The following is a 25,943-nucleotide window of genomic DNA, read 5'->3' as shown; positions in this document are numbered from 1 at the left end:
AGCAGGTATTCATTGTTTCATTTAAAACCCATTGTGGTGGTGTACAGAGCCAAAATGATGACAACTGTATCATTGTCCAAATAATTATGGACCTGACTGTATATATATGAAATCAGTTCTATAATGTGACAGCGCTCTGGTCAAGGTTTGGTTAGGTTTGACCTACGTATTTTGTTAATGTTAGGGGATCTTTATTGTCATGGTTACAATAATAAGATAAGATAAGAAAACTTTTTTCATCCCACACCGAGGAAATTCACGTTACAGTAGCTCAAATAGCACAGATAGAAAAGCAAGCTGAATGGCAAAAGAATACATAATAAAGATAAATACAAATATATATATGTATATATATCAGAATTAGAAAAATATAAAATCTAAAGCACTAAGTAATAACCACCGTTAAGGTCAGGGAACAAGCAATTTCACTTAAAATTACAGTTCAAGACCAGAAGATGTCAAATTATTTAATATTTAACAAAGAAAGACAGAAAGAAAAGTAGAAAACAATACCACAGCAGAACTTTTTTTTTTTATTCTTTACAACTCAAAATTATGTCATGATCCCACAAATATATCCTGTGACCCCCTGAAGGGGCCTGACCCCTGGATTGAAAACAATGGGACTAAACCACCTAACTTTAAGTAAAGTAGTTAAAGTAACCACCTATAATAATAAAATGCTGCTTACACATTGATGCATCAGTATTAAAAATCTAATTATGTCATATATAATGATATGTCAGTCAAAGGGGACATTTTACTGCAAAAAACAGTACTTAATATGTTTAATACTTAAGGTATATTTTGCTCTCTGCACTTTTACTTCTTTAGGATTTTGAATGCAGGACATGTAATGGAAGATTTTTAAACTCTCATATTCTTAAGTAAAGAATCTGAGAACGTCTTCCACCACTGGTGCAGAAAGTTTGAAGGGATGATGAAGATGGAAATGTTACCGGTGGTGATGGGTGAATGGAAAGTGAGTCAGGGTGAAGAGGGGAAGATAAAGGCGACTACTAATTATGTCTAGAATGAAAGAAAAACACAGGAGATGACGAGAACGGGAGAACAGAGACATTTAATTATAGGGACGGGGTCATGGGAGCAGGGTGGGGTGGACGGCTGCACACCGGGGGTCTAATACCACATCTCGTGCTCTGCGTGTGTGTGTATGTGTGTGTGTTTTCTCCACCTGAGGACAGGGATGTGGTTGGCATTGGTTAATATCCACAGAGACTTTTGAAAATTCACAAATTAGCCACCCTGACGTCGCGTCTCTCTCGCTCTCCTGTGCACCGGACACTCCTTGATCGAAAGAGATTGATTTTTTTGCTTTGTTATTTTAAGCCTAGAATCAATCAATGACACAATAATCATGTTTGACACGAGGCTGCTTTAATTATGGGTCTGTGGGGAGCCGCGATGTACGGACAACATTTTATTTTGTTCTTCAGGAGAGTGGAAATCAATCTGAAACACATTATAGTCTTACCTTTTTTGTCTTTGCTCTCAGATATAAATAACATGAAACAATATGGTTCTGTATACCCCCATATTTACTGTATGAGCTTTGCCACTGGAATAGTAATGGCATTGTTACTGTGGTTACCTCCACTACTAATTTGCAGTGCAGGTGAGGTGTCAGCCATCCAATCGGGCTCAGGCACAGCTGCTGCTATGACAACCGTTTGCATGTTTGTGTGTGTGTGTGTGTCCATGCGAGTTGTCCTTTGTTTGTAAATGTGCAAGTCTGTAATTACTTCAGCTTTCTGATGCAAAGGGTGAGAGTTGGCAGGTGCATGAAAACAACAAATGTCCAGCTGCAGATTATGAATATTAAAAGTTGTGTCAAACATTTGCTGTTAATTTAATTTTCTCTGTCATCTACACAGTGAATGTTTAGTAGTCCATTAGTCTCCTGTATATGTGTGTGTGCGTAAGATTTTTATTATACTGTCTGACTGCACTGATGTTTTGTATGTGCCTAAGGGCTTAAGTGCATTTGTTTAATTACTGTATGCAGGCTTTACTTGATGTGTATGAGTTCAAACCTGTGAGATGAAAGAAGCGTGTGGCTTTGTGATTATATTACAAATACATTTTTAAGATACAGTTCACCCCAGAATCAAAAAATACTTATTTTTCCTCTTGTCTGTCATGCTATTTATCATTGTAGATTGTTTTGGCGTGAGTCTCCGAGTGTTGGAGACATCTGCCGTAGAGATGTCGGCCTTCTCTTTAATATAATGACACTAGATGGCACTCGGCTTGTGGTGTCAACAGCAATGTCTCTTTTCCAGGGATCATGACCTTGTTGTGAGCAGTTTCGTGTAGGAATTATTTTCTTTTTACAGATCTACACCCACTTATTCACCTGTTGCTAGCTCACCTAGCACCACTGAGCTAGCTAACGTATTAGCTTTGCCAAGGAAGATGCCATTAATGTGTACAGCTTGTGCTGTCACAAGCACAAGCCTCTCTGCGTGGTAATACGGTGTGCGGGTGTTGTTTGGTAGAAAGAAAATAGTTCCTACATGAAACTGCTGACAACAAGGTCTGCGGATTATCTTGGGCGTGCACTGAGCACCACAAGCCGAATGACATCTAGTGCCATTATATTTAAACCTTTGAACGCTGAGCACATTGATATCTTTCAAAAACATGGAAAAGAAGGCAATGAGAAACTTGGTGAGAAATGTCCCATAAATTGCAAAATAAAATCGATAAATATATATTTTTTTTAAAATTGTGGGAAAAAATTGGGAAAAACTATATTTATAATTATTGTTACTGCATTTTTAAATTATGTTACAGAATTATTTTAATTTTTAAACACCCTTTCCAGGTCATTACCTTGTTTGTTAATTTTTTTGACTTTCTTTTTTTCTTCTTTTTACTAATTTTCTTGTTTTTATTTTTCTCTTTTTACTAATTTCTTAACAATTTTTTGGGTCATTTCGTCTTTCGCTGTTTGTTGCCTTCTCCCCATGTTTTTAAAAGAAATCAAGCCAATTTGCTGTCAGGTTTCAAAGGGTTAAGAGAGGGCAGACATCTCTACAGTCAATATCTCCAACACTCTGCAACTCTCACAAAAGAAATCTAGACTGATAAACAGCACTTCAGATAAGAGGAAAAATGTGTATTTGTGATTTAGGGGTGAGCTGTCCCTTTAAGTATCCTCTGAAAATCAACAGCTAATCATAATCATGCTGCACTCAAGTAACTGAACCAACAGAATACTGTGTGTATTTTCTTTATACTTTATACCATATCATAAAGTTCTTTCTAGAAGCAGGAAAACTACAGACCCATAAAATAAAATGTTACCCCGGCAGTTTCGGGCCTCTTTCTCTGGCAGCTATTGTTAAATGATTAAAGCACCAAATCCTGTTGTCTAAAATGATAAATGACACATTTAGTCTGCTGCGATCTCCATTGTGGAAAGTAGACTAATATTTTCAGGGCTGAATGAAAGCATTGTATATGGAAAAATAAAGATTAGCAATCTACCGGGGTAATATTGGATGCTAGTGTGCCTCTGAATTGCATGTGTGTGGTTGTGTGTGTGCAAGTGTGTATGCATTAGTGTGTGAGCTCTGAGGGGAAATTCCTCTCTCAGGGCTGGGAGTTCTTCCTGTCGTAGAGCTGTGTTTGTACAGCCTGGCTTTGTCGGGATATCCTACCCTGCCCATGTCTGAGAGAGGGAGAGGGAGAGATGGAGGGAGGGAGGGATGGCACGGGGAGGCGGGGGAGAGAGGGGCACTGATGGGGAGGAGGGAGGGAGAGTAAGGGGTCAGGCTGAGAAACTGGAGCAGCGACAGAGGCAGTTTGGAGGATGGAGGTTGATTTTCTTCATTAAATAGAATTTGACATGCCGTCACAAATGTCTGTCCAGTGGTTTGAATTAGCATAGTTTGTTCTAATCCTGAGCTTTGCTGCTGTTAGACTGACGTGAGGCTGCGGGCGAAGGGACAGGGCCAGACAACCAGACAGCCGAAGGCCTGAGGGGAGGGAAGGGATGATTTATCATCAGGACTCAGTCTCTTGCTCTGATGTTTGATGTCTCAGTTTTTTTGTTTTTTTTTTAAACTCCTGTTCTCTGCGGCCATGTCAGGCTCAGACCATCTGCACATGTCATGACTGGCAACAATCATAATGAGATCTGACTGAAAATTAGTTGTTTCTGTACAGGAGCTTTCTGAGAGGAAACAGATTAGATAGACAGAAAAGAATTCATTGGATGAATGTTCAGCTATAGGTGTGTTCTTCTAAACGCAAAACTAGAACATACAACCAGCATTGTAGCTAAGACCACTTTGACCGAGACCAATTGATGAGCAAGACCAGAGTGTATCAAGACCAAGACTTTCAGGGGTTGAGACTAAGTCAAGATCAAGACCAGACCAGTCTGAGTTGCACAGTACATGACACACTACGATAAAATGAGGAACATTCAAACTAAAGGCACTCCTCAAAATTGATTTAAAAGATCCTCATTCTCATAAAAACACCCACAAAAAGGTATGAAGCTACCTCTTCACTCACCTCTTTTATTACCATTTGTAGATATGTGTGTGTGTGTACCATGAGAAATGCCGTGATAGAATATTCAAAAGGGATTTCAGTGGTGAATTTTATGTGTGGGAATTTTCCTTTATTTTCTATAAGCAAAGAAATACAAACAAACACTAAAGAGCTGAAATTAACTTAACAAGCTTCATTCAACATTCCTTTTTTTTTTGGCACATTTAGTGATACCCCTGCAGGTCTAAGTATTCCAAGTCCGCTTTGTCCAACTGAGACAAGACTGAGGACAAACATGGTCAAGTCCGAGATGAAACCGAGACCTTTAAAAACTGGTCTTGAGGCTGTTCCCCAGACCAAGACAGATCTTGAGTAGTACAATACTACATGTGTCTGATATTTTGTTTACAGATTCATGTATGTTATAAAAACACTGAAATGGTGATATGTCTCACACAGTATTACATAGAACTGTAAACAGCTTTTTAAGGGGCTGTAACGTGTTTAAACAGGAAGTTCACCAGACTATTTATTTCCCCATTCAATAATTAAACAAACCAAGATGCAGCTCAAAATGCACTCCAGAATCAGTCTGCACTTCCTGCTTGTTTTAGTGAATGAATCTGAAGTTGATTTAGACCTTTCCCAGGGCAGACTTTTGCTTTTGTTTAACACAGGTGTAACTAATTCCATAATTCTTAATGCATTGCATTAATTGCTTGAACAGAGCACATCAGTGATGTTATTAGTTCCACCACCTGTGCCTTTCCTGCTGCGACGAATCAAAAATGTGGAAATGGTCTATAAATCACATTCATTTGGGAACAATAAAGAAGCAAGAGTGCTCCAATGGTGGCAGAGCTTTCATGATTCAGGTTGGTAAGAATTATTCAGAGAGTAAAATGACATTTAATGTACAAAATGGATGTAGAGGGAAAGGAAAATGATAGTCATCTAGCAAACATGTCAGTCAAATCTAAAGTATATGAAGAGGTCTGTCTCGCTGTGATTCACCTGTCAGTGTAGCAGGAGCGGTTTTGTCACTTATGATCCACTTGAGGTGTGTGGTTTTGTAATTTATCTGCAGAGACTCTGCCCTCTGCCTGTATTGTCTTTATTTCTTCTTATTTACTGTGCTTGGGACATTTATGAATGTGTACAAGCACAGTTCTCAGTTGATGTCAGGACTTTATAAAAAGGTAGTGACTAAGTTCCAGACCATAAGCAGCAGGTATGTCATATACACAGCACCGGAAAAAGCACAAATATAGGAAGGCGAAACACCAAACGAAAGAGAATTTGGGGTCAGCTTTACATTCACTTTCCCTGACAGGTGTGTACACAAACAGTAACCATCAATCCTGCATAGTATACCATTAATAAGTATAGACATTTTTCACGGCAGACATTTTGACACGTCAGAGTAGGAGCAGCACAGGTGTATTCACTAATGACAGCTGCGTTCCAATAAGGGTAGACCCTGGTATTGTCTATGTTGGCTAACTGTTACTAGCTTACTGGGACATTGAATGGAACTCAATGTTATCAATGTCACCTGTGCTTTTTCTGCTAAGACAAGTCAAAATGTCTGCTGTGAAAAAGGTCCATTGGCAGGCTAGGTGTTGACAGACTGGCGGACTCAGGCTGTCCGAGTGCAGGAGCAAAAAAATAAAATTAAAAAAGGGCACCAGCTCGCAGAAAGTTTTCTAGCATGTAGGCCAGCCAAAATGACACTGCATCATGTTTATCTATGATCTATGATGTTGATTAAAATGCAGTCAGTCTACATTTCAAGTGCTGGGCGAGATATTTTCAGCATCTTCCAGAGGATAAAATGAATTGACAGTTTCGCTGCTCCATTTCATAGGCTCATTCCAGTTTTTGTGAGCATGTCAACAAAAGTCAGAAGTGATCGTATATAGCTTCATTAGAAACATTAATAAGCATAGCATTTAGCACGCTCTAGTATGTTCAACGTACAGCTGAGGCTGGCTGGAGAACAACTCTGAACAAGTGGAGATTTTTGACATTGTACACTGTATGAATAAACAGATGCATTCATCCTCGATGTTAAAAGGTATCTTGTTTTGATTTGACAGCATCAAGTCACAAATTGGTGTTTCTTTTCTTCTTTTAGCTCTGAACTGTGAAAGAAGACACAATAATACATTTTTAATATGTTTCTTATCACTGTTTTGAAAAGATCTACTGTCCCCTGCCAGGCTAATCCTCCATCTCCTCTACAATAATCACCCCACACACACACAAACACACACACATTTAGTTCACAGACACACACACCTTTCCCATTATGTCATTTCCCCGCTGTCATCACTTTGGCCATTATCTCCACATATGGTAAACATAACACTGAGATGTTGTTTGAGTCTGAACGAGGTAAAAATATCACTTCATCGTTGGACATGATCTTATCTGCTCCTTCTTTGAGATGTTTACTGTTTGATTTCCCCCTCTGTGCGTGTCCGCTTTGCTTTCACCCGGCCTGTAATGACAACAGGTCTCTGACGTCACGGACTTTGTGATTGCAAAACAAATTGCTATGATGTCCATGAGATTGTGTGTATGTGTGTGTGTGTGTTTTGGAGAGGTTGTCAGGAAGGGTTTATTGTGGGTGATTCTCTTAATCTTTTTACGCACATATTCCGAGTCTTATCAGTGGTTGTTGTGATTTTAATTTGGTAACCATGGTTAGTTTGACCCCTTCTGGCTGCCGTACAGGACCCCCAACCTTGGCAACGGGGCTTACTGCAGATACACCCTTCCTGTATCAATGACAGTATCATAACTCACCTGGCCGTGTGCACATGTGATTGAGGAGGTGAGGCGGTGAGGGGGGAGAAATAGGAGAGAACAAAAGAAAAGAAAAAGGCGCTGGACTTCCCACAGGTCTTAACCTGCTTTAACAGTTGGCAGGAGGTGCGGGCTGGAGGAGGGAGAGGTGCATATAGGGTGAGGGAAGACGGAGGGAAGCCTAAGAGGTTTGCTAGCGAGCCAACAGTGAGGTAATGTTGTGTGTGCATTTCGTTGTAGTGGACAGCTCATCACAACCAGTCTGACCTCAAAAATCAACATGTCGAGTTGAAAACTATAAGTTTGAAAATGAAAATAAAAGGCTGAGAAGTGTGAAGTTAGAAAGAAGTGTTTACCAGACCTCTTTAGCCCCTCATCTCATTGTTCACTGCTCCAGTAAATAGGAATGACCTTAGATAAGACCTGAAACAGGAGATATTTCAAGTCCGCTCAGCTCAGTGAAACCTTTGGCTCAGCTATGAACCAGAAAGCTGTTATGCCAGCAAGATTTAGAGTCAATGTTGCGTACAGTGGACAGACAGTAAATCTTATTTGACAGTATGTTTAACAATAAGACCAGCTAACTTTCCAGCCATGTCTCCAAATCAAATCAAGATTTTCACAAACAAACAGTAGCCTATGTTGCTGTCAGCTGCAGCCTGAGGTAGCGAGTTGAATGGCGAATGGTACGTGAAGTACCAGTAAGTTTAGAGGGCCAGTGCACTTCTTGTACCTTGTGTGTTACTCTCTCCATCCTGTGATGTTTTTCCAGTGGTGGAAAATAACTGTAAACGGAGGCTTTGACAGCGTCCTGGTTGCTAAGTTACTCATATTAGATACAGGCTGATACTAGTATTATGTAGCTAGTACATTAAATTAGAACAATGAACAATCTGTTTCACCGAAACTGCTCAACAGGTGTCCATTATATTGTTTTAAGGGACACCCTGCAGCCAATCAGAATTGTAGCAGTCAGTCAGACCATAGATAATGTACAGTGAGCAGGTAATTACTGTGAAATAAACCCTGACACGTGATCTAAGACCCCAACGTGAAGCGGAGTAGTACGTTGTCCCACTTATTACAAAGCTATTTACTAAAGAAATCAATCATGTGACATAAAATATGGATTTGAAAAGATTTTATTGCCTCCTCAAAGTATGTATGATCAGATCTGTGTCCATACCAGCGGTCTGTTCCTCAGAAATAACAGACCATAGAATGCTGTAACCACTCAGAATCAGCCGAAACTGTAACGTTTAAAGATATATAGTTAAAGACAGAGGTCTGACCTATCTGACGTTTCTGCTGTGCTTATTTTATATACTGTGTCGCTTTGCTAGCGTCTTTGAAAAACCAAATCTACCAGCATGGAAGCTAAACAATGTACTGCTGTGGACAGGGGCTGCAGCAAGATGTATGTTAGCCACCTAAAAGAAATCAGTATCAGTTTAAGTGTAGGCCACATTCGGAAAATGTTCTCCACTTAAACTTACACACTAACTGATGAAGGCAGCAGTAGACCAGCAACTTACATGTCCTAAAATTGCTGGTTTGTCAGTGGAGTCTGGTGGCTTTGAGATAACAGCTTCAGTTCCCCGTCGGAAACAGCTGTCTGATGGCAAAGTGAAGCAGTGAAAGTGTTGTAAATATAGCATACACTTATACTGAAGCCTGTAATAGTAGTTAATAGTAGTTAGAAGAGATATTTTTCCTCTAAACATTCCCTGTTGTTTTATTTGATAATTGTTTGAGACCCAAAGAGGTAAAATTATAAAGATTAAAGTACGAAAATTTAATACAAAGTTCTTAAGCAGTCTTAAGGTTTTTTTCCCTTTCCTCATTAATAATCTCACAACTCCTCAGATTTATCTCATGAGCCAGGGGTGGGATTAAATAACTGACATTAAATACAGTGATAAAATGAGCTCCAACTTGAATAAAATACAACAGTAAAATACTGCTTACACAGTGTTACATCAACATTAATGATATACATGTATGCACAGGGGCCATTTTACTGCCGAACAAGTACTTCTTTTTCTAATAAGGTATACTTGAGTAAAGTATCTGAATACTTAATAAACTCTGTATAGATCTAATGTGACTATAATCGACTGCAGGATCTTGCAGTATAAAAATGTAAACCATGAATACTAAACATTACTGCAGGTGAGAATTTTAAGCCGAAGCTTAATGACTCCAGCTGGTCCATCTGTGGGCTACCTGCTATCTGCCGGCCTTAATGAACCCGGCACATCTCATTAGCTCCGTGACTTCGAACTGTGTGTGTGGGTGTTCTTCCACTTCCCTGTCTATATTCTTTTTCTTATCTTATCACCTCTCTTTTCTTTTGTGCTCTCTCTTTTATCTCATCTCCCGTTTTTTCCGCCTCCCTCTGACCTCTTTGTTCTCCATCACATATCTGGAAATCTGACTGAAAACTCCAGGAGTCCCACAAATCGTTATTCCACCACAGCTGCCACAGTTGCATTTCTCCTTTACCTTTCTTTGCCCTTTTTCTTTACATCCGTCCCACATAATTATCCTTTATACCCCTTTTCTCTCTCTGTACAATCAGTCTGCTCACCTCATCTCCTCGCCCACTGCATACAGATATACTTGGATGTACCTCCACTTGAAGCAAATCCCTGACTCAGTGTTTTCCGCACCACCAATTTTCTCTCCCCTAACATTTTGCACCTTCACTGCTACCTTTCATCTTCTCTCCTTCTGGCGTGTCGCCTCTTTTTGCCTCCAGCTAGCAGTAGCATTGTCGGCGACCTCCTGCCCTCAACCTGCCTCCAAATCCCTCACTTACCTCCAGTGACCATCACCTGCTCTCCTACAGTATCTGTATCTCCCTCCCTCAGCTTCCTCTCCTCCCACTCATCCCCCCCTCTGGCAGAATACGCTCTCGCAGCAAAGACGTGACTACACATCCATGTAGCCCTTTAGGAGAAACCTTACCCACAATGCACATGGTGAAGCGATTTGCATGGCAGGCACTGGTGCGTTACACAGAAGGAGGAATGGATGGATGGAGACAGAGAGTTGTAAGGGAAAGTGTCGGTCTGAATTATTCATCGCTGGTCTATAAGATGAACGAATGCATCAGAAAAAAGAAAGGCAGAAGAAAAAACACCTGTCCTCTGTTATCTCTCCAGAGTGTGATATCTCTGTAAGCTCAAAGTCATCATTTGAAGACGTCCAGCTTGTGCCCGAGTCCTCTGCTTGTGTACTGCAGAATGTTGGACTGTACCAATAGATAAGGCTGTGAATTTTAATAAATATTCAGATTTTGTAAAATTGACTGTAAATGCTACGACCTGCCCCCGTCTATCTAGGATTAACCTGCATGCTGCGGTACAGAGTATAAGAAGAGCTCCATAAAGCACCACACCTGCTCCAAGAGTGTGTTCATTAAATTGAACAGGAGTTTTTTTGGACGTCCTCCCTCACCACACTGATCTAACGGCCTGTCTCTCTCTGCATGGCGGCAGGTCGAGGTTTCCTTGAATCAGCACCCAGCTGCAGCCTCGGCTTGTTCAGGCAGTGAATCATTTCTGCTTTTTTTAAGGCTTAGGGCAACTATCGAAACATACACACACTTTCCACAGCAGTGGGATTGACCTAGGAACATTTACTCAAGTGCTGCACTCAAGTACAGTTTTGACCTACTTGTCCTCTACTTAAGTATTCCCATTTATGCTATTTTATATTTCTACTACACTTCATTTCATTGCTGTACTGTGGTTACTACCTTTGAGATCAAGATTTTATGTGCAAAGCATATTAACACTTTGTAAAATGTGATTCATTTGGTGAGATAAAACCACCCAGGGGTATATAAAGCTCTATCTTAGCACTACATATCCTCATACAGCGGACTGTATGATATCTATGGCTCATGATTACATGGGTTATATGTAATATGGACTCTGGTGCATTACTTTTTATAGGTATACATATGAATAGTGCACGAGAACAGCCTGCCTGACAATATTAAAATGCTGCTCACACATTAATGCATCAGTAATATAATACTTTTATAACATAAGTTTATCATACATGTGTATTTTTACATAAGAATAGTTGACTTTTACTTGCAATTGAGTAATTTCATGTGGTGGGATTTGCTTTTTTTTTAGTAAAAGATAGTAGTGCTTCTTCCACCACTGATTTGCAATGATTTATTTGAATGCACCTATTGCATTATGTATTAAGGACAGTATGCATTATGTATACAGGCTTTAATTAGTTACAGAGGTCATATATATTTTCACTTAAAAGAAAACTCTGCCAGCGCCACACAGTAACCCTGCATATTGTAACCCACTAACTGTAATAGATGCCCGAGGCACTCAAATATCTGTATCACCAGCCTACACTCATATGCTGGAACGCTGATATTTGCTAATCATAAAAAGCCTCATCTATGTACAGGTCAAAAACACAGCTTGTCTGTAGGATTCACATTTCTCTTTGGGCTTCAACAACAAACCAGATTGAATCACAACGAGAGAATTGTGATTCAATTTGACATAAAACTCAAATATGTTTATTTATGGCACATATTAAACAGATGTTTTCTCTATGATTTCTTCACAGAAGTCCTTCTCTCTGGTGTTGGAGGCTCTGGACTACGACAACGACACGGCAGAATCAGGTAAAGCTGCAGTGTGTGTGTTTGTGTGTGTCTGCCTTTCAACTCCTGCTGATGTTTTGAATGTGTATGATTCTCCTCCTCCTCAGACATAAGCAGCTTGCTTTAATGTTCGAAGGCTACTGAGCCGAAATGTGTATCAGTTACAGCCTATAAATTGCAAAACCTTAATTTCATGCTTTTTCTGAATAATTATACTCCCCGCCTCTGCATCAGATGAAATTAGATACTGCCATCCATGTTTGGTCGATCTAAAGAGCATCTAAGCTAAGCTACTTAGCTTTAAGCATGGCTTGTAGGGATTACTTTTTCTCTTATTATAATTGGATTACTGCAAAGATGTTGGAGCATCAATCATCTTTCAATTACGGAAAACAGGTAAAAAAAAAAAAAATAGAATTACAGCTGAACCAGTTAAGGCTACATCCATGACTGTCCAGACTTATATGCAGCCATGACAACAGACAATGCTTCAAATATAGATGTTGCACCAGAAAAGCTACAAATTCTAAAATGTGGATGCATCACACACGTCTTCAAACCAGCTGCACACCATCTTTACAATCAGTACATTTTCAACATCAGTGTCACACATTCAGTATCTGGCCAAAAGTCTGCCCTTCTGTTCCTGAGATATGGTGCTGAGTAATGGCCAGGAAAGTGTTTCAGTCAGGAACACTTTAGTCATAGAAAACTTTATTTCCATTTGCAGTATTATATTTGGCGGTATGGCTCTGTTCTGGGGCCCCTCTGCCTTTCCTAGGGCCTATGCATAAAGCCTCTTCCACGCAAGTCTTACCTACTTGCAAAGCCTTTAGGCAGAGAGAAGCAAACCTCCCTGCCCTTCCATGCACCTACATGGAAAGCCAAAGGCAGAAAGAGCAGCAGACCCCAGGAACAGAACAGAGCAGCATCAGTGACAAACAGAAATGACATTGATAAGTCTGACACAGCATGAAAAGGAGGAGCTGGGGTGTAGGCGGGTTGCAAAGCAGCTTGCAGAGGAAGCAGCAACAGTAGGCAGGCCAGAGCAGTTTAAATAGGGCACCCTGAATGAGATTTGCCAGTTGGTTGCATAGAAAGGTCATCTATCAGCTGCTCCATCAGCTGATTGGGCTGTTTGAGATTAGCTGATGTAGCTGCGATGTGAGCTGAGCTTGACATCGTGTCCTGCCTGAACTAACGTCATGCTCAATTTTTGCAGAACTTTGTGATGTCACAGTGAAGTTGACCTTTAAACTCTGACCATTAGAATCTAACCAATTCATCCATGTTTGTGCCAAATTTAAAGAATTTCCCTCAAGGTGTTCTGAGATGTCACATTCACGAGAATGGGACAGACAACCTGAAAACACAAAACCTCTGACTACAGCTGTATGCGTCTTTCTACCTTTAAACTACTCAGAACGCAGTCAGAGCTAGCCTTAGCTAAAGCCTTTTTTAATACCTCCACGCCGGCGAAAGCTGTGGCCAAAGGGAGGCATTATGTTTTTGAGTTGTCTATCGTCAGTCCCATTCTCATCTCTTGTTCTTATGTGTTGCATTAACAACAATGGATCTGGCTGATGGACAACTCAAAAACATAATGCCTCCGTTCGGCCACAGCTTTTACCGGTGCAGAGGCATTAAAGAAGGCTTTCACTAAGGCTAGCTCTGACTGCATTCTGAGTAGTTAAAGTAGAAAGCTATACAGCTATAGCCAGAGGTTTTGTGTTTTTGGGTTGTCTGTCCCATTCTCGTGAAAGCAATTTCTCAAGAACGCCTCGAGGGAATTTCTTTACATTTGGTACAAACAAGGATGAATTTATTAGATTGTGATAAAAGGTCACTGTGAGCCCATAATTCAAGACTTTGGTCGGATACTGAATTGGTGACCCTAAACTTGGGCGTCTACCTCGAAAATGTGGTGATTGTGTAGATCTTCTGTGCTGCTGGGTTGAAGATGTTTGTGAAGCATCCATGTTTGGGAAACAAATACACTCAACACAATTCATTAGATTCCTTCAAGGTCTTCACTACATATGTTTTATGAGTCCAAACAGACATGGATGTAAACTGTAAACTCTTAAACAGACGTCAAAAAGTCAGATGCTGGTCTTAACCCAGTTTTGACTAAATATATAGTTGCTGTGTTTTGGCTTTGTAGGGATGTATTCTCCCACACATCTATTTTATCTGCAAGTTTAGTTTTCAACAAGCAACATTACCATCGAGGCAAACAATTCACAAGAGCTTGTTTACAAGTGGTTCAACATGGCGAAACAATGTGAAAATATCCTCGAAGGTCTTTTATCCAGACCCTTTAATTTCCTGCTTGTCTTCTTGTTGTTTCTCCCCATAATCAGGAAAAGCTCCATGACAGGGAATGTGAGCTGCATGCTATAAAAAGCAAAACACACACACACACACACACACACACACACACACACACGGAGACAGATGTTCCTGTGCCTTCCTCATTCCTGTCATGCCACAGTCCTCTCTTTCATCCCACCGTCCTCTACCTCCCTCTCAGCCAGTGGATGGATCCCAGTCATATCCAAAAGATGGCAGCGATAATGAGAAACTGGGAACCGTCCTTCCCTCTTCTCTGTGTTTGTCTCCCCGTCCTCTTCCATCTCTCCTTCCCTCTGCCCTCCAGCGCCGCCGCTCTTACATCTTGTTTGCATTATCTGCCGTTTCCACCTGAGCTCCTGACAGCCTTTACATTGGGTCTAAAGCCGTTCACTAGGCCGGCAGCTTAGCTCAGCCCAAACACTGTCGTCCTGTAGCAGTCTGAACGGACTTATCAGGCCCTGCTACTAATCAGAAAGGATTACTGTGCAAGACGCTACCTTCTGATACAGTCTATGGAAATAGTGTGAAAATATGATGTCCTTTGAGCATAGTACGACCTTCACTGAGTTGTGTTTAAATAACATGTAGTTGGTGTTAATGTGCCGGGGCGTACTTTATCTGTTAAAGGTTAGCTTATTGCAACTTCCATAGCTTTGGTCCTCGTTTTTATTGGTTATGATGGTATCTTACTCACCAAAGAAATTACTAGATCTTGGAAAACAGATACCCAAGCAGTCAGACAGATTGTAAACAGGTGAACCAGATTATCTAAACCCCTTTATTTGGAAGTACAACAGAAAGTGGGTGTTCCTGAAATGTTGGTAATAATCTCCCATTGTACAGGAAGAGTGTGCGCACAAAGCTACAGTAAGTGGGTCACTGTAAGTAGGTAAGTTGAGCCATGTTCGATAAAATCACTTTTTCTTTTTCTTTCATAAAAGTTTGGCTAACCTGAGACCCAGTTCACAAAATCAATACAGTGCACAGTGTATTTGTATGTACAGTAATTTGCAGGTTTATTAGGTACACCTTGCTAAAAATAATGAAGTCTATACCCCCTTTCCCACTGCATAAAAAACCCTCTAACATCTGGCTTTTGTGCATAGTGGGAGAGATTACAATCAGCATTCATTCCTGAAACAAATTTCTCTGCAGGGTCACAGGTATTTATTGACTCCAGCTCTGATCAGCTTTGATCAATAGTGATAAAGATATAACCTCCTGGGTGGACATAGTAATTTTAGCCCCTTTGCTGATGTGATGCAATGACGCACTGCCCCAACCCAAGATTTGTCTCCATCCAAGCAGCTCTCGACCATTGTTCAAAATTTAGTTGGTACTGAATTTGAGAGACAGAATATATAGCAGATATTAAAAGAAAAGTAACCTACAGTACATAACATTTTCACTGGCATGCATGCTACTTTCTCCTTTTTACTAACCTGTTTTCCGGCCTGTCCATGACAATGAACGTGACACCAGTTAAAAAAAGCAGTGTACGGTGCTCTGGTATACTGGCAATGGGAAAGGAGTCTATCACCTACTTAAAAACCTGCATACCCATGATAATATGGGTGGGAAAAGGGTATAATAGAGCAGTCCTGCGCCAAATCTTCCTTCACAGAGGTTGTAATGATCAGTTTTTGTTGAAACTGTTTCTAGAAATTGTTTCTGAAATTCATGATCCATTTGAGAGATTTGTTGTGTACTTTGTGGTGCTGGTGAACTATAATGCATTATACAGAGAGGTGTTATTTACCCTCATTTATGTAAATGGGGAAGACAAAATAAGTTTCTTAAAGATGAGACAAAGTGGCAAAAACACCTTGTGATGTGTTGAGTAGTGAAATGTCAAAATGAGCAAGAGGAAATAATTCATGTCGCAAATTGCAGCTTGCGTGTGGCAAATTGGCCCCCCTCAGTTTATATGTTCGCTTGTATTTTTGTCACCACATTCCCAGATCTCAGTATTTAAAGGCACCATGGAGAGTTTTCTTATAGGTTTTCTTTTCTTGTTATTTATCATCAGAGTGCATTGGGTGGACTCTCTTCATCATAGAATATTTGCGGAGCAGATTTTTTGAAGAATTTGAAACCTACATTGTTAGAAGTCCTCTTCTTTTTTAAATTTTTTGCACATTTTTTTCGGAGCCAGACAGGACCATATTTGGACGAGAGGAGCTGTGGAGGAGTGAGGGGTGGATGCAGCAACACCTTGCAGACTGTCACTCAAGTGGCCCTGCCCTTGAATATGCGTAGCTTTGGGCCTTGATAAAATGTAAATGGATGACTTATATAAAAATTCGCCCCTGTACACCCCTGTATTTATGCTGTTACAGTTGAGCCTTTAATATGTATGTCTATATTATTTTAAAATGCCACCACTTTAATTTTCTGTATGTTCTTCCTTCCATTTACATATTTATTGGGTCATTGTGAGTGCAGATTTGCTGCTGTGCTCCACCGTGATTCAGCTGTGTTGACGTAGCACTCACAGCCCCAAAATTGCCACCCCCGCTGGAGAGAAAGTGAAATTCAATATAAGAAGCATCATAATCGAGACCAGCTTGTCTGTTAAATTAAAGACACATGTTTAGACTTTTTGCTTTCATCCAGATGAGAATCATTTCACCAGGACATCCTGCATGAGAATCAAAACACAAAAACAAGACTGCTCGAGAATTATCCACATAAATCAAACATTGGACACCCTCCACCTGATCTATTGGGTTTCTTAGGTCTGCTGTATTGATTTGTCGGTTCTGGTGATGTGGAATAGCAAGTCAAAAGGAGGCGTTTTCTCTCCTGCGGTGTTTTCTCAGCCACAGCCCAGGGCAGGCACTTCACAGCTAGCAGCAGGCAGTGGGGGACAATCACCGGAGGCCAGAGAAAGTGATTTAAGTGTTCTTGCTACCTGCAGACACAATCCCTGTGTGTCCAATGCTTATATTCTGTTTGCTTTTCTGTGTGGTGCCATTTCAAAAGCAGCTTAGGGATTCTTGGTGCTGCTAGGTGTTTGTCATCTAATATTTGAACTTCTCTCTTTCTTGTTTTCTCCGTCTTTCTCTTTACTTGTGCTCACTTGTTATTGTGCCATCTCATCTAATCACATTAGAGGGGAAATCACACTCTGTTGTACACCTTCCCTGCTGTGCTGGCTGATAATGTGGTTATTTTCTTCTTCTCCTTCTTCTCTCCTCATGTCTGCTGTTCTTCTTTTCTGGCAGGAAAATGGTGAAGATGAAATTAGCCCTTTGACATGCCATAAAATAATGAAAAACCCACAAAGCGCTGCAGTAGTGTAATGAGACGACAGGCGGAGGCCGGTGGAGGAACAAGGCAACGGACGGGCTAACAGGGTGCTCAGCGTCCGCTCTGGTCCAATTCCTCTTTCACTCTCTTAAACACACACTCATGCGCACACACATTGGGCAAACACACACATACACGCACACACACTGGCCAGTATGTGCCTCTGTTTTCATTCCTTTGTGTCAAACCATGGTGATCTCATCTCTCCATCAGGCGGTTTGCTATCTGTGTGCGCTAATAGCTGCCTCCCTTCCTCTTTGGCTGTGTTTGCCTCTGTCTGTCTCACACACACACACACACACACACACACACTGTACACCCTCCCTCTCTTCATTGCTGACTTACTTCCAACAACCATTTCTATCTTACATCTTTCCCTTTATCCTCACCAACATCTCTTAGTTAAACACTCATGCATACATTGAGACACACAGATATACCCACGCACACACATATTCTCAGTGCTTTGTGTGGTAATACCCTGTCAGAGGAGATTATAACTGAGTTGGTGATGACAGCGCCTCTGGGAAATCCCCTCCGGGGGTCAGCAGCAGCAGCCGCTGCCCCGGGCCTCGTCTGGTCCTCTCTGGTGTTCAGGCCGCCCTCTCTCTTCTCTGCAGACTGCTGACCCCTTTCCTCTGATCCTATAGTCTGCCTCTTGTCTCAGTATTTATACTGACACTGTTTTTCAGCCTGCTCGCTATCTGGTTAAGTGCCCTGATGCCAGATGTACCAAAGATATTCACTTTGCAAACACAAAATGCCAGGCTCACATTATGTCTGGACGGGAAAGAAAACATTTTGGAAATCATAGACATTCGATTGTCATGTGATCTGATCACTTACTTAAAAGAGCTGCAGCAAAGAAGTTTGAAGCTGCACTGTATGAAACGTTAGAGGTGACAAACCTACAGAGAAATAACCACCTGACTCTTAGCGCTGCCTAGGATTTCAGCATCTTTCACTTTATTGTTTTGATTTTATTGTCCTCAACTTTACTGTTTATGATCAGTCTCAATACTCTCATCAGTGTTGTTTCCCACAGCAGGCAGCTGTTTGCTCTAAAACCCTGCTGTACACTACCTGCTCAACAGCAGACAGACACAGTTAGAGAGTAGCTGGTGAACACAGTGGAGCATTTGGCAACTAAACAGGCAGATATTTACCTCCGCTTACTTTTGCCAGGTGGCTCAAACTCAACTCAAAATGAATTAATGTTGCTCCTTGTCTGCTGGATGTGTGCATAACGTGGTCACCATAACAATTTAATGGTGATGAGATGTCAGTGTTGTGTTTGCAGCCGGTTCTGCCTCAGGTTTAAGCATCGTTTCTCTTAAAATATCAAATAATGGTGGGTCAAGTGCTCTAATTTAAACTTGAAACCCTAAAAAAAGCCTGGCCTTCTTCCCTCCTCCCTCAGGTCAGTTGATTGAGCGAGTCCTCCTCTCCTCCATGTTGAACCCTGGTGAACAGTGGCAGTCGTACCGTCACCACGGACGGCCTCTCAGCCTGGATTACCGACTCCGCTTCCGCTGTGATTCAAACTACTACGGACCTTTTTGCAACAAGTTCTGCAGGGCCCGTGATGACTTCTTTGGTCACTTCAACTGTGACCCCAACGGCTCCAAGGTCTGCATGGAGGGCTGGACGGGACCAGAGTGCAAAGAGGGTGAGAGATGAAACTTAAATCTGTGGTGTGTTAGAGTACATGACACCAGAGGTCCTGTGTAACTCCATAAAACCATAACTGTGATATAAAGTATTAACTAAAGAGCTATAGAGGTGTTACCTTTGGACAGAGCAAGGCTAGCTCTTTCCCCCTGTTTCCAGTCTTTATGCTAAGCTAAGTTAACCAAGAGAGTCTGTCGCTGTTGGGCTGCATTCAGTCTTCTGTTCAGCGTGTGTGTAGTCTACCACAGACTGTGTGTGCTACTGGGTTAGCTGCTAAGGAGTGTCAGTGTTAGCGGCTCAATCTTGTTTCAGCTCCAGCTCCCCAGCATTTAAGAGCAGAGAATACTGCTTTTTTTTAGTGACGATTTTGAACCCTAATTTTAATACGATTTTTTAATCATTCAAATTTGGCAGGGTGGTTGAAAAAATTTTTGTGTTGTGTGACAAACTCAGAAAGAATTTATTTTGGTTTTTAATAGACTTTAGCACATTGGAAAAACATAAAATGTTGACTGAAGCGCTTCACAGATCGATTTACAAAACAATTAAACATACCAAAGTGAAAATAAATAGGTGTCACAGACAAAAATGAAGTCATTGTGTCGTCATATTAATAATTAGAGAGTTTTAAAAGCAGTTAAAGCAATAAAAAGTGGGTCCCAAGATTTTAAAAGTTTTCATATATGGTGAGGACCTGATAGTGGAAAGTGACCTGTTCCACAGTCTGAAAGTGTGTGTAAGTTATAGTAAAAGAAAAAAAGTAAAACCACTGTAATGGTTCTTCATCCAATCCTCGTTTATGTACCTGCTCAGCTTCATATTTTTTGATTCACTTCAAAATGGCACACATATTTTGGAAAAACTAGAGAACATTCTGCTAATATTTTCCTCGGGATGATTTAAGACTGCTGGTGAGAAGGAATAGAAAATGTTATTGCTTTCCGTTTATTTTCCCACTAATCCTGGATGGGGGTTTCCTCCATAGTGATCCTTTCCCGGTTTCTTAAAAGGTTTTTCCATGAGGGTTGTTTTCCTTCCTAATGTTGGCCTCCGAAGGACTTCGAAACTGTTATTGTGATTAAGGGCTGTTAAAATAAACTTGACCCACAAACCGCTGTCATCAGCTTTAATTGGCAATGTGTTGTTTTAGATTCACGCAAACGCACGTATGTACTAACACTTTTAGCAGATTGTATTTCTCAAACAGCCACGTGACCAAGTTAGAATCAACTTTATGAGTGTCCTCGCTTTCCAAAACCCCTTTGGCAGCCGAAAACCTCAGGACGATTCTCACAGAGACAAAGAATAAATACATATCTGCTCCTGATAATATCACCTCCGATAACCTTTAGGACTCATCACACTGACATGCTGCTTTACATCAGTTAATACATGTCAGTGAGCTTCAGTGGACAGTGTGTGTGTATGGGATCATACTCCGTCTGTCTGTGACTCATCAGCTGGATGACCTCGTTGCGTGACCTCGGAGCGCTGCCATCGTGTTGCACTGGTAAAAGTGAATGGAGGAAACCAGAGTGGAAACCAAGGACACGCAGCTAGTTTACGGACATCCTGCAGCCTTGCCCATCCCGCCCGTGTCTCACTAAATCTGACTTCCTCCTCAGCAGGTTGCTGATTGGACTGCAGAGAAGCAGGAAGTGTGAAAAATTAGCAAAGATCCCTCTGTTACCCCCTGCAGGTTACTGACCATGATGAAGTTCAGGTAGTTTTCAGTGTCCTTCTGGAAACTTTGAGCTGATTGCTGATGTATATAATCTCACAAACAAATATCAGGGTTAACTGAGGTTTCGTTGAGGTGACAGTAGCCTACCCACATGTGTCATCTCCTTTACATCACTTGTGTTATGTTGCACAGTCAAGTGTGTGTTTTGCATATCTGATGATATCTGGGCTTGTTTTGTGTTGACTGGCAGTGATCTTGATGTATTCAGTGTAGATGGCAGATTTTAATGCCCTCAACTGAGTGTCATCTCTGTTTCATGGTTACCGTTTTATCTAATAGCTCTCTTTTTTTGTGCATGTTTCGTTCACAGCGGTATGCAGGCAGGGGTGTCATCAGGCCCACGGCTCTTGTACTGCACCTGGAGAATGCAAGTGAGTCAGAGGAACACTTAAGAAAATTAAATTTAATAATTGATAACTGAATTATTTCCACCGTCGGCACTTATGAATTCAGATTCAGATTCAGATTCAGATTCAGAATACTTTATTAATCCCCGGGGGGAAATTGTTTAAAGCAGACACCAGGTGATACATGATTTCGATATCAGTGTCATCATGTACAAAGTTATATTACATAGGATGCAAAGTGAAGCAGATTCAATCATTAACAGATGATAACAGAATTTAGAAGTTCACTACAGTGTAGTGTATGATATTAAAGTGGAAACAGACTTTCCAAACTTTTTTCCTTACCCAGCATTCCCATGGTGTATAACTGTTGGTGCCGCTTTCACAAAGACAACCGGATCGCTTTCCTATATCCTCAGAGCCTAGCAACTACCAACAACTTCAGGATACACTACATTTTGCTTTTCACAAACCACCATTTCCACTACCAGGACAGTAACTGCAATGAACCTACACTGATACTTTTTGGGGATAGCTACTAATAGTCACCAGGGAAAACAAAAGCACTATCCTCTTCCTGTTTTGATTGCGCAGTGGTTCGTGCACTTCCTTTGTGCCATAAATCGAGCCTTTATTTTCCCGGGAGATCAGGGCGTCAAAATACACCTCTTGGGCAGTGTCACCAGCATCATTATTATAACTTTGGGTCACCCGTTAACATCTCTATGAAACGCACTGAGCTTTCATAATTAGTGGTCAGAAAAAGTCTGTTCAGGTGGACTCGTCCAACAAGCATAGGACTTTGACCCATAAGACATGTATTCATGTCCCGTGTGAAACTAAAAGTCAGTTGTTTGTCACGTGAGTCAACTCACAAAGTCTAGTTTGGTCTTTTTCTAATCTTAACCAAGTAGTTTTGACCCTTAAACCTAACCACTGACCCCTTCTGCATCAAGATACAACACAAAGGTCACCATATTTTGACACCAAAGCATCAAAATAAGATGAGTAGTGAGGAGATCATGTACCCAGTGGCAGACAGTATTGCATAGTGAAGCCCTTACATTATGTATCAGCATCTTCTTCATAATGATAATTTAAAGAAGCAAACTTGTCTATTTCCACTTTAAACTTATGACAGGGTTATGAAGCCTGCTGTAATTTCCTGAACCTTTTCTGGACACTCTCTTCCTCACAGATGATGCCCTGTATTTCCAGTGTAGCCAAATGCAATTATCATATGATGTTGTTTTTAAACTTTAGCCTGGATTACATGTCTGGAGTTTGAATCCCACGTGTCTGAAATCCTGCAGCAGCAAGCAGGTGCTGCTGGTTTGCACTGATGGGCTATTTCCGCTAGAGCGATGGACTCTCTCTTCACAAATAGAACTACTAAATTTTCACTAACAAAGATATGTACGCTATGAACGTAGTTTTATTTGGAATGACTACAGGATGAGGGAAACATGGGGTGAGGGTCCAGTTAAATGGGACGATAGGGGGTTGAAGAGAGGAATGAAAAGGCGTTGAACTGAGTCAATTCAGGCTTCAGGCTTCGTCATCCCCCGGGTTCATATCCAGGTTTTTCTTGTTCTGAGGCAACAGTGCTAGCGGCTGAGCCACCATGCCACCCTGCTGAGAAGGAAGAGAAGAGAAGAACGGGGTTTGGGGGGAGGGGTCGTGAGAAGTGAGACAAACAGGGGAGAAAGGGTTAGACACACCTATATAGATCAGAGCAGGTGGTTCAATTTATGAGCCAGAGGTTGAATTAGCAAGGAGCAGGTAATTGATTTAGTGGGAGAGAGAAGCATGGTCTTGTTGTACATTGAAAGCTGCATATAAACAGTAACATTATGTTATATAATGTCAATATAAGTTGACATTTCCAAAGCATCAACAGGTTAAATTCCACAATAGTCATTAGAATAGAAAAGCATCTCTCCCTTCAGCATTTATATTAGCTTGTACTGCTTCAGTATGAACATAAAGTGACTAAAAGCACAGATTCACAACAGTTATTATCAATATATACAAACATGACACGATCAGATGTTTCTTTGCTCTTCCTCTTCAGGTGTCATTACGGCTGGAAGGGCCCTCTGTGTGACCAGTGTGTGACGTTCCCTGGCTGTGTGTACGGAAGCTGCACCGAGCCCTGGCAGTGTGTGTGTGACGTCAACTGGGGAGGACTGCTGTGTGACAAAGGTCAGAATTGAATTTGAGTTTGAAGGATTTTTTGAAGTAAGAAGGGGGAAAAAGCCCAGATGTACTAACATGGGTATTTAATTTGTGGTTGTTGATCTGTTTCCCTTCTTTGGTTCAATTTAATATCCCCATTATATAACTGGAGCAGACAATTGCTTTGAAATCCCTTATTGAGCCCCGTCATTTGGCCAAAATGAGCACCAAACATAACCATGTTTTTTTATTGTAGATGTTGCTCTTCTCTCAGGCACAAAAAACAATGTTTAACCAATTTTTTTACTCTATAACCCAAAGGAAATTCAATTTGCAAATTGCTCTATACACTATAAATTAGACTAGAGACATGAATCAATCACTGAGCCAAATACTAAGGCATACCTGTATTTATTTTTCCTCAAAGTTTTATTTCACCATTAGCATTTTAAACAGTGTTTTCCACACCAAGGCTCAGAAAGTAGAGAACTGTGTCATCTGCGTAAAGATGAAAGACATTTGCCGTTTGTTGCACTGTATGGTGTTCAGGAACTCAGACAGAAACGTGTGTTTGTGAGGCCTGGTTCTTCACACACCTTCACAACTCCTTCAGGGCTTCACCCTCCATGCCTTAACTTTTCCCACCACACTGTATCAAAGTTCCTCCAACATTATCCCAGAATATACCAGCCCACCTCCCACCTCTGTCTCAGTGTGGGAGCTGGGATCCGGGAGCCCACGGGACGGTGTATTGTGCAGAGGAAAGGTGATAGCCTTGGGTAAGGTGAATGTGAGCGGGGCTGGACGCTCTCAGCTAGGTGGGGTCCTAAGCTGTTTTTGTGTATTCAGAGAGGTTCTGTAAAGAGCTGTGGTGAGACAAAGAGACTGTGAGCTCGGAGGAGATCATTAGAGAAAGCTTTAATCAGCCTTAACACTGGAGACAACAAGCCCTGCAGCTACTGGCCTGCACAGTCAGCACACTGAGCCGACCTGGATACACTTCAGCCTGTGTGTGTGTGTGTGTGTGTGTGTGTGTGTGTGTGTGTGTGTGTGCTGCTGATCCAGTGAACCTGGATCCATCTGCATCCTCATTCCTTTATCTTTTGCTCTCTTTGCCTTTTATGTTTATGCTATATTTGTGCTGTGAACTGAAATATCAAAGCAAACTTTAATCAGCATTTTTTTTTTAAACGTCTTCAGATCTGAACTACTGTGGCACCCACCAGCCCTGTAAGAACGGAGGGACCTGCACTAACACAGAGCCAAATGAGTACCACTGTGAGTGCCAGGAAGGTTTCAAAGGACGCAACTGTGACATCGGTAAGTCCAGGTTGTTTGTCTATATAAGTAAGAGATGGACAGAGAAAACAAGAGGGAAGTTATTAGATAAATGTGTACAACATTAAAAAGAACTACTATAACTAATAGACACAACAGCACATAGGCAAAAATATATATGCTACAGTAATCTGTACCTGAACAATGCAGCTTTATTCTTTAGCTGATCATACGATACGTCTTTTTCCCCTCTCATCAGTGGAGCATGCGTGTTTGTCCTCCCCGTGCATGAACGGAGCAACTTGTGTGGAAGACCCGACGGGCTTCAGCTGCACCTGTACCGAAGGCTGGACCGGACATACCTGCGCTGATGGTGATTGTCAATGCCATACACACACACACACACACACACACACACACACACACACACACACACACACACACACACACAGACCTTTTCGGTGAGGGACTGGACAGTGTGAGATTGTCTGTGATTGGTTGTTATTGGAACAAAGCCAGTGAGTGACTCTAATCAATCCGACAAAGGAAGCTAAATTAGTCTGAACACAAACACTATCATCAGCAATCAGTGGTCTGTCTCGCCCTCTGTCTGACTTTGTGTGTGTGTGTGTGTGTGTATGCATGTATTTACATTGCCAACAAAAGGTTAGGTGAAGCATCTTCGATCAACTCTTAATTTAAAATAAACAGAGGTGAAACCGAGAGTTAAGTGCTTTTTAATGGCAGTGAATTAAGGGTTCGTTGTCTCGTGATTTACTCTTGCTTCATTCAGACAACGATCAGTGTCTCGCATCGAGATACATCCAGACTTAGTCAAGATTCATAAGGTGGATTAGAGCTCACAAATGCCAGCAGAGTGCATCACAAGCACCTGATCAGACAGGTGTGGCTGCTGTTTGGGCTACGTTAATATTACAGTGCTTAATGCTCAATTTCCCCTGATCTAATCTTTCTGCCTAGACAGTTCATATTAATGTTTGAAGTGACCCATAACTGTATCAGTATCAACATCTCACATGCAACCAGTAACAACACGCATGTTCACATAATC

At 41.2% G+C, this 25,943-nt stretch overlaps 1 protein-coding gene across 1 annotated transcript in view; it reads left to right on the top strand.

Annotated features, from left to right (window-relative positions):
• LOC126382770 (protein jagged-1b) overlaps positions 1-25,943 on the top strand; it is a 67,630-nt gene that overhangs the window by 25,243 nt on the left and 16,444 nt on the right. Inside the window, exons 3-8 of the mRNA XM_050032837.1 lie at positions 11,950-12,007; positions 19,074-19,322; positions 21,379-21,439; positions 23,490-23,620; positions 24,794-24,913; positions 25,131-25,244. Coding sequence (XP_049888794.1) covers positions 11,950-12,007; positions 19,074-19,322; positions 21,379-21,439; positions 23,490-23,620; positions 24,794-24,913; positions 25,131-25,244 — 733 coding nt within the window. The remainder of the gene's footprint in view (positions 1-11,949; positions 12,008-19,073; positions 19,323-21,378; positions 21,440-23,489; positions 23,621-24,793; positions 24,914-25,130; positions 25,245-25,943) is intronic.

Source organism: Epinephelus moara, chromosome 2, assembly GCF_006386435.1.
Source record: "Epinephelus moara isolate mb chromosome 2, YSFRI_EMoa_1.0, whole genome shotgun sequence".
NCBI lineage: Eukaryota > Metazoa > Chordata > Actinopteri > Perciformes > Serranidae > Epinephelus > Epinephelus moara.
The sequence above is the reverse complement of the archived record's forward strand: the minus strand, read 5'-3'. Positions and strand labels throughout refer to the sequence as shown.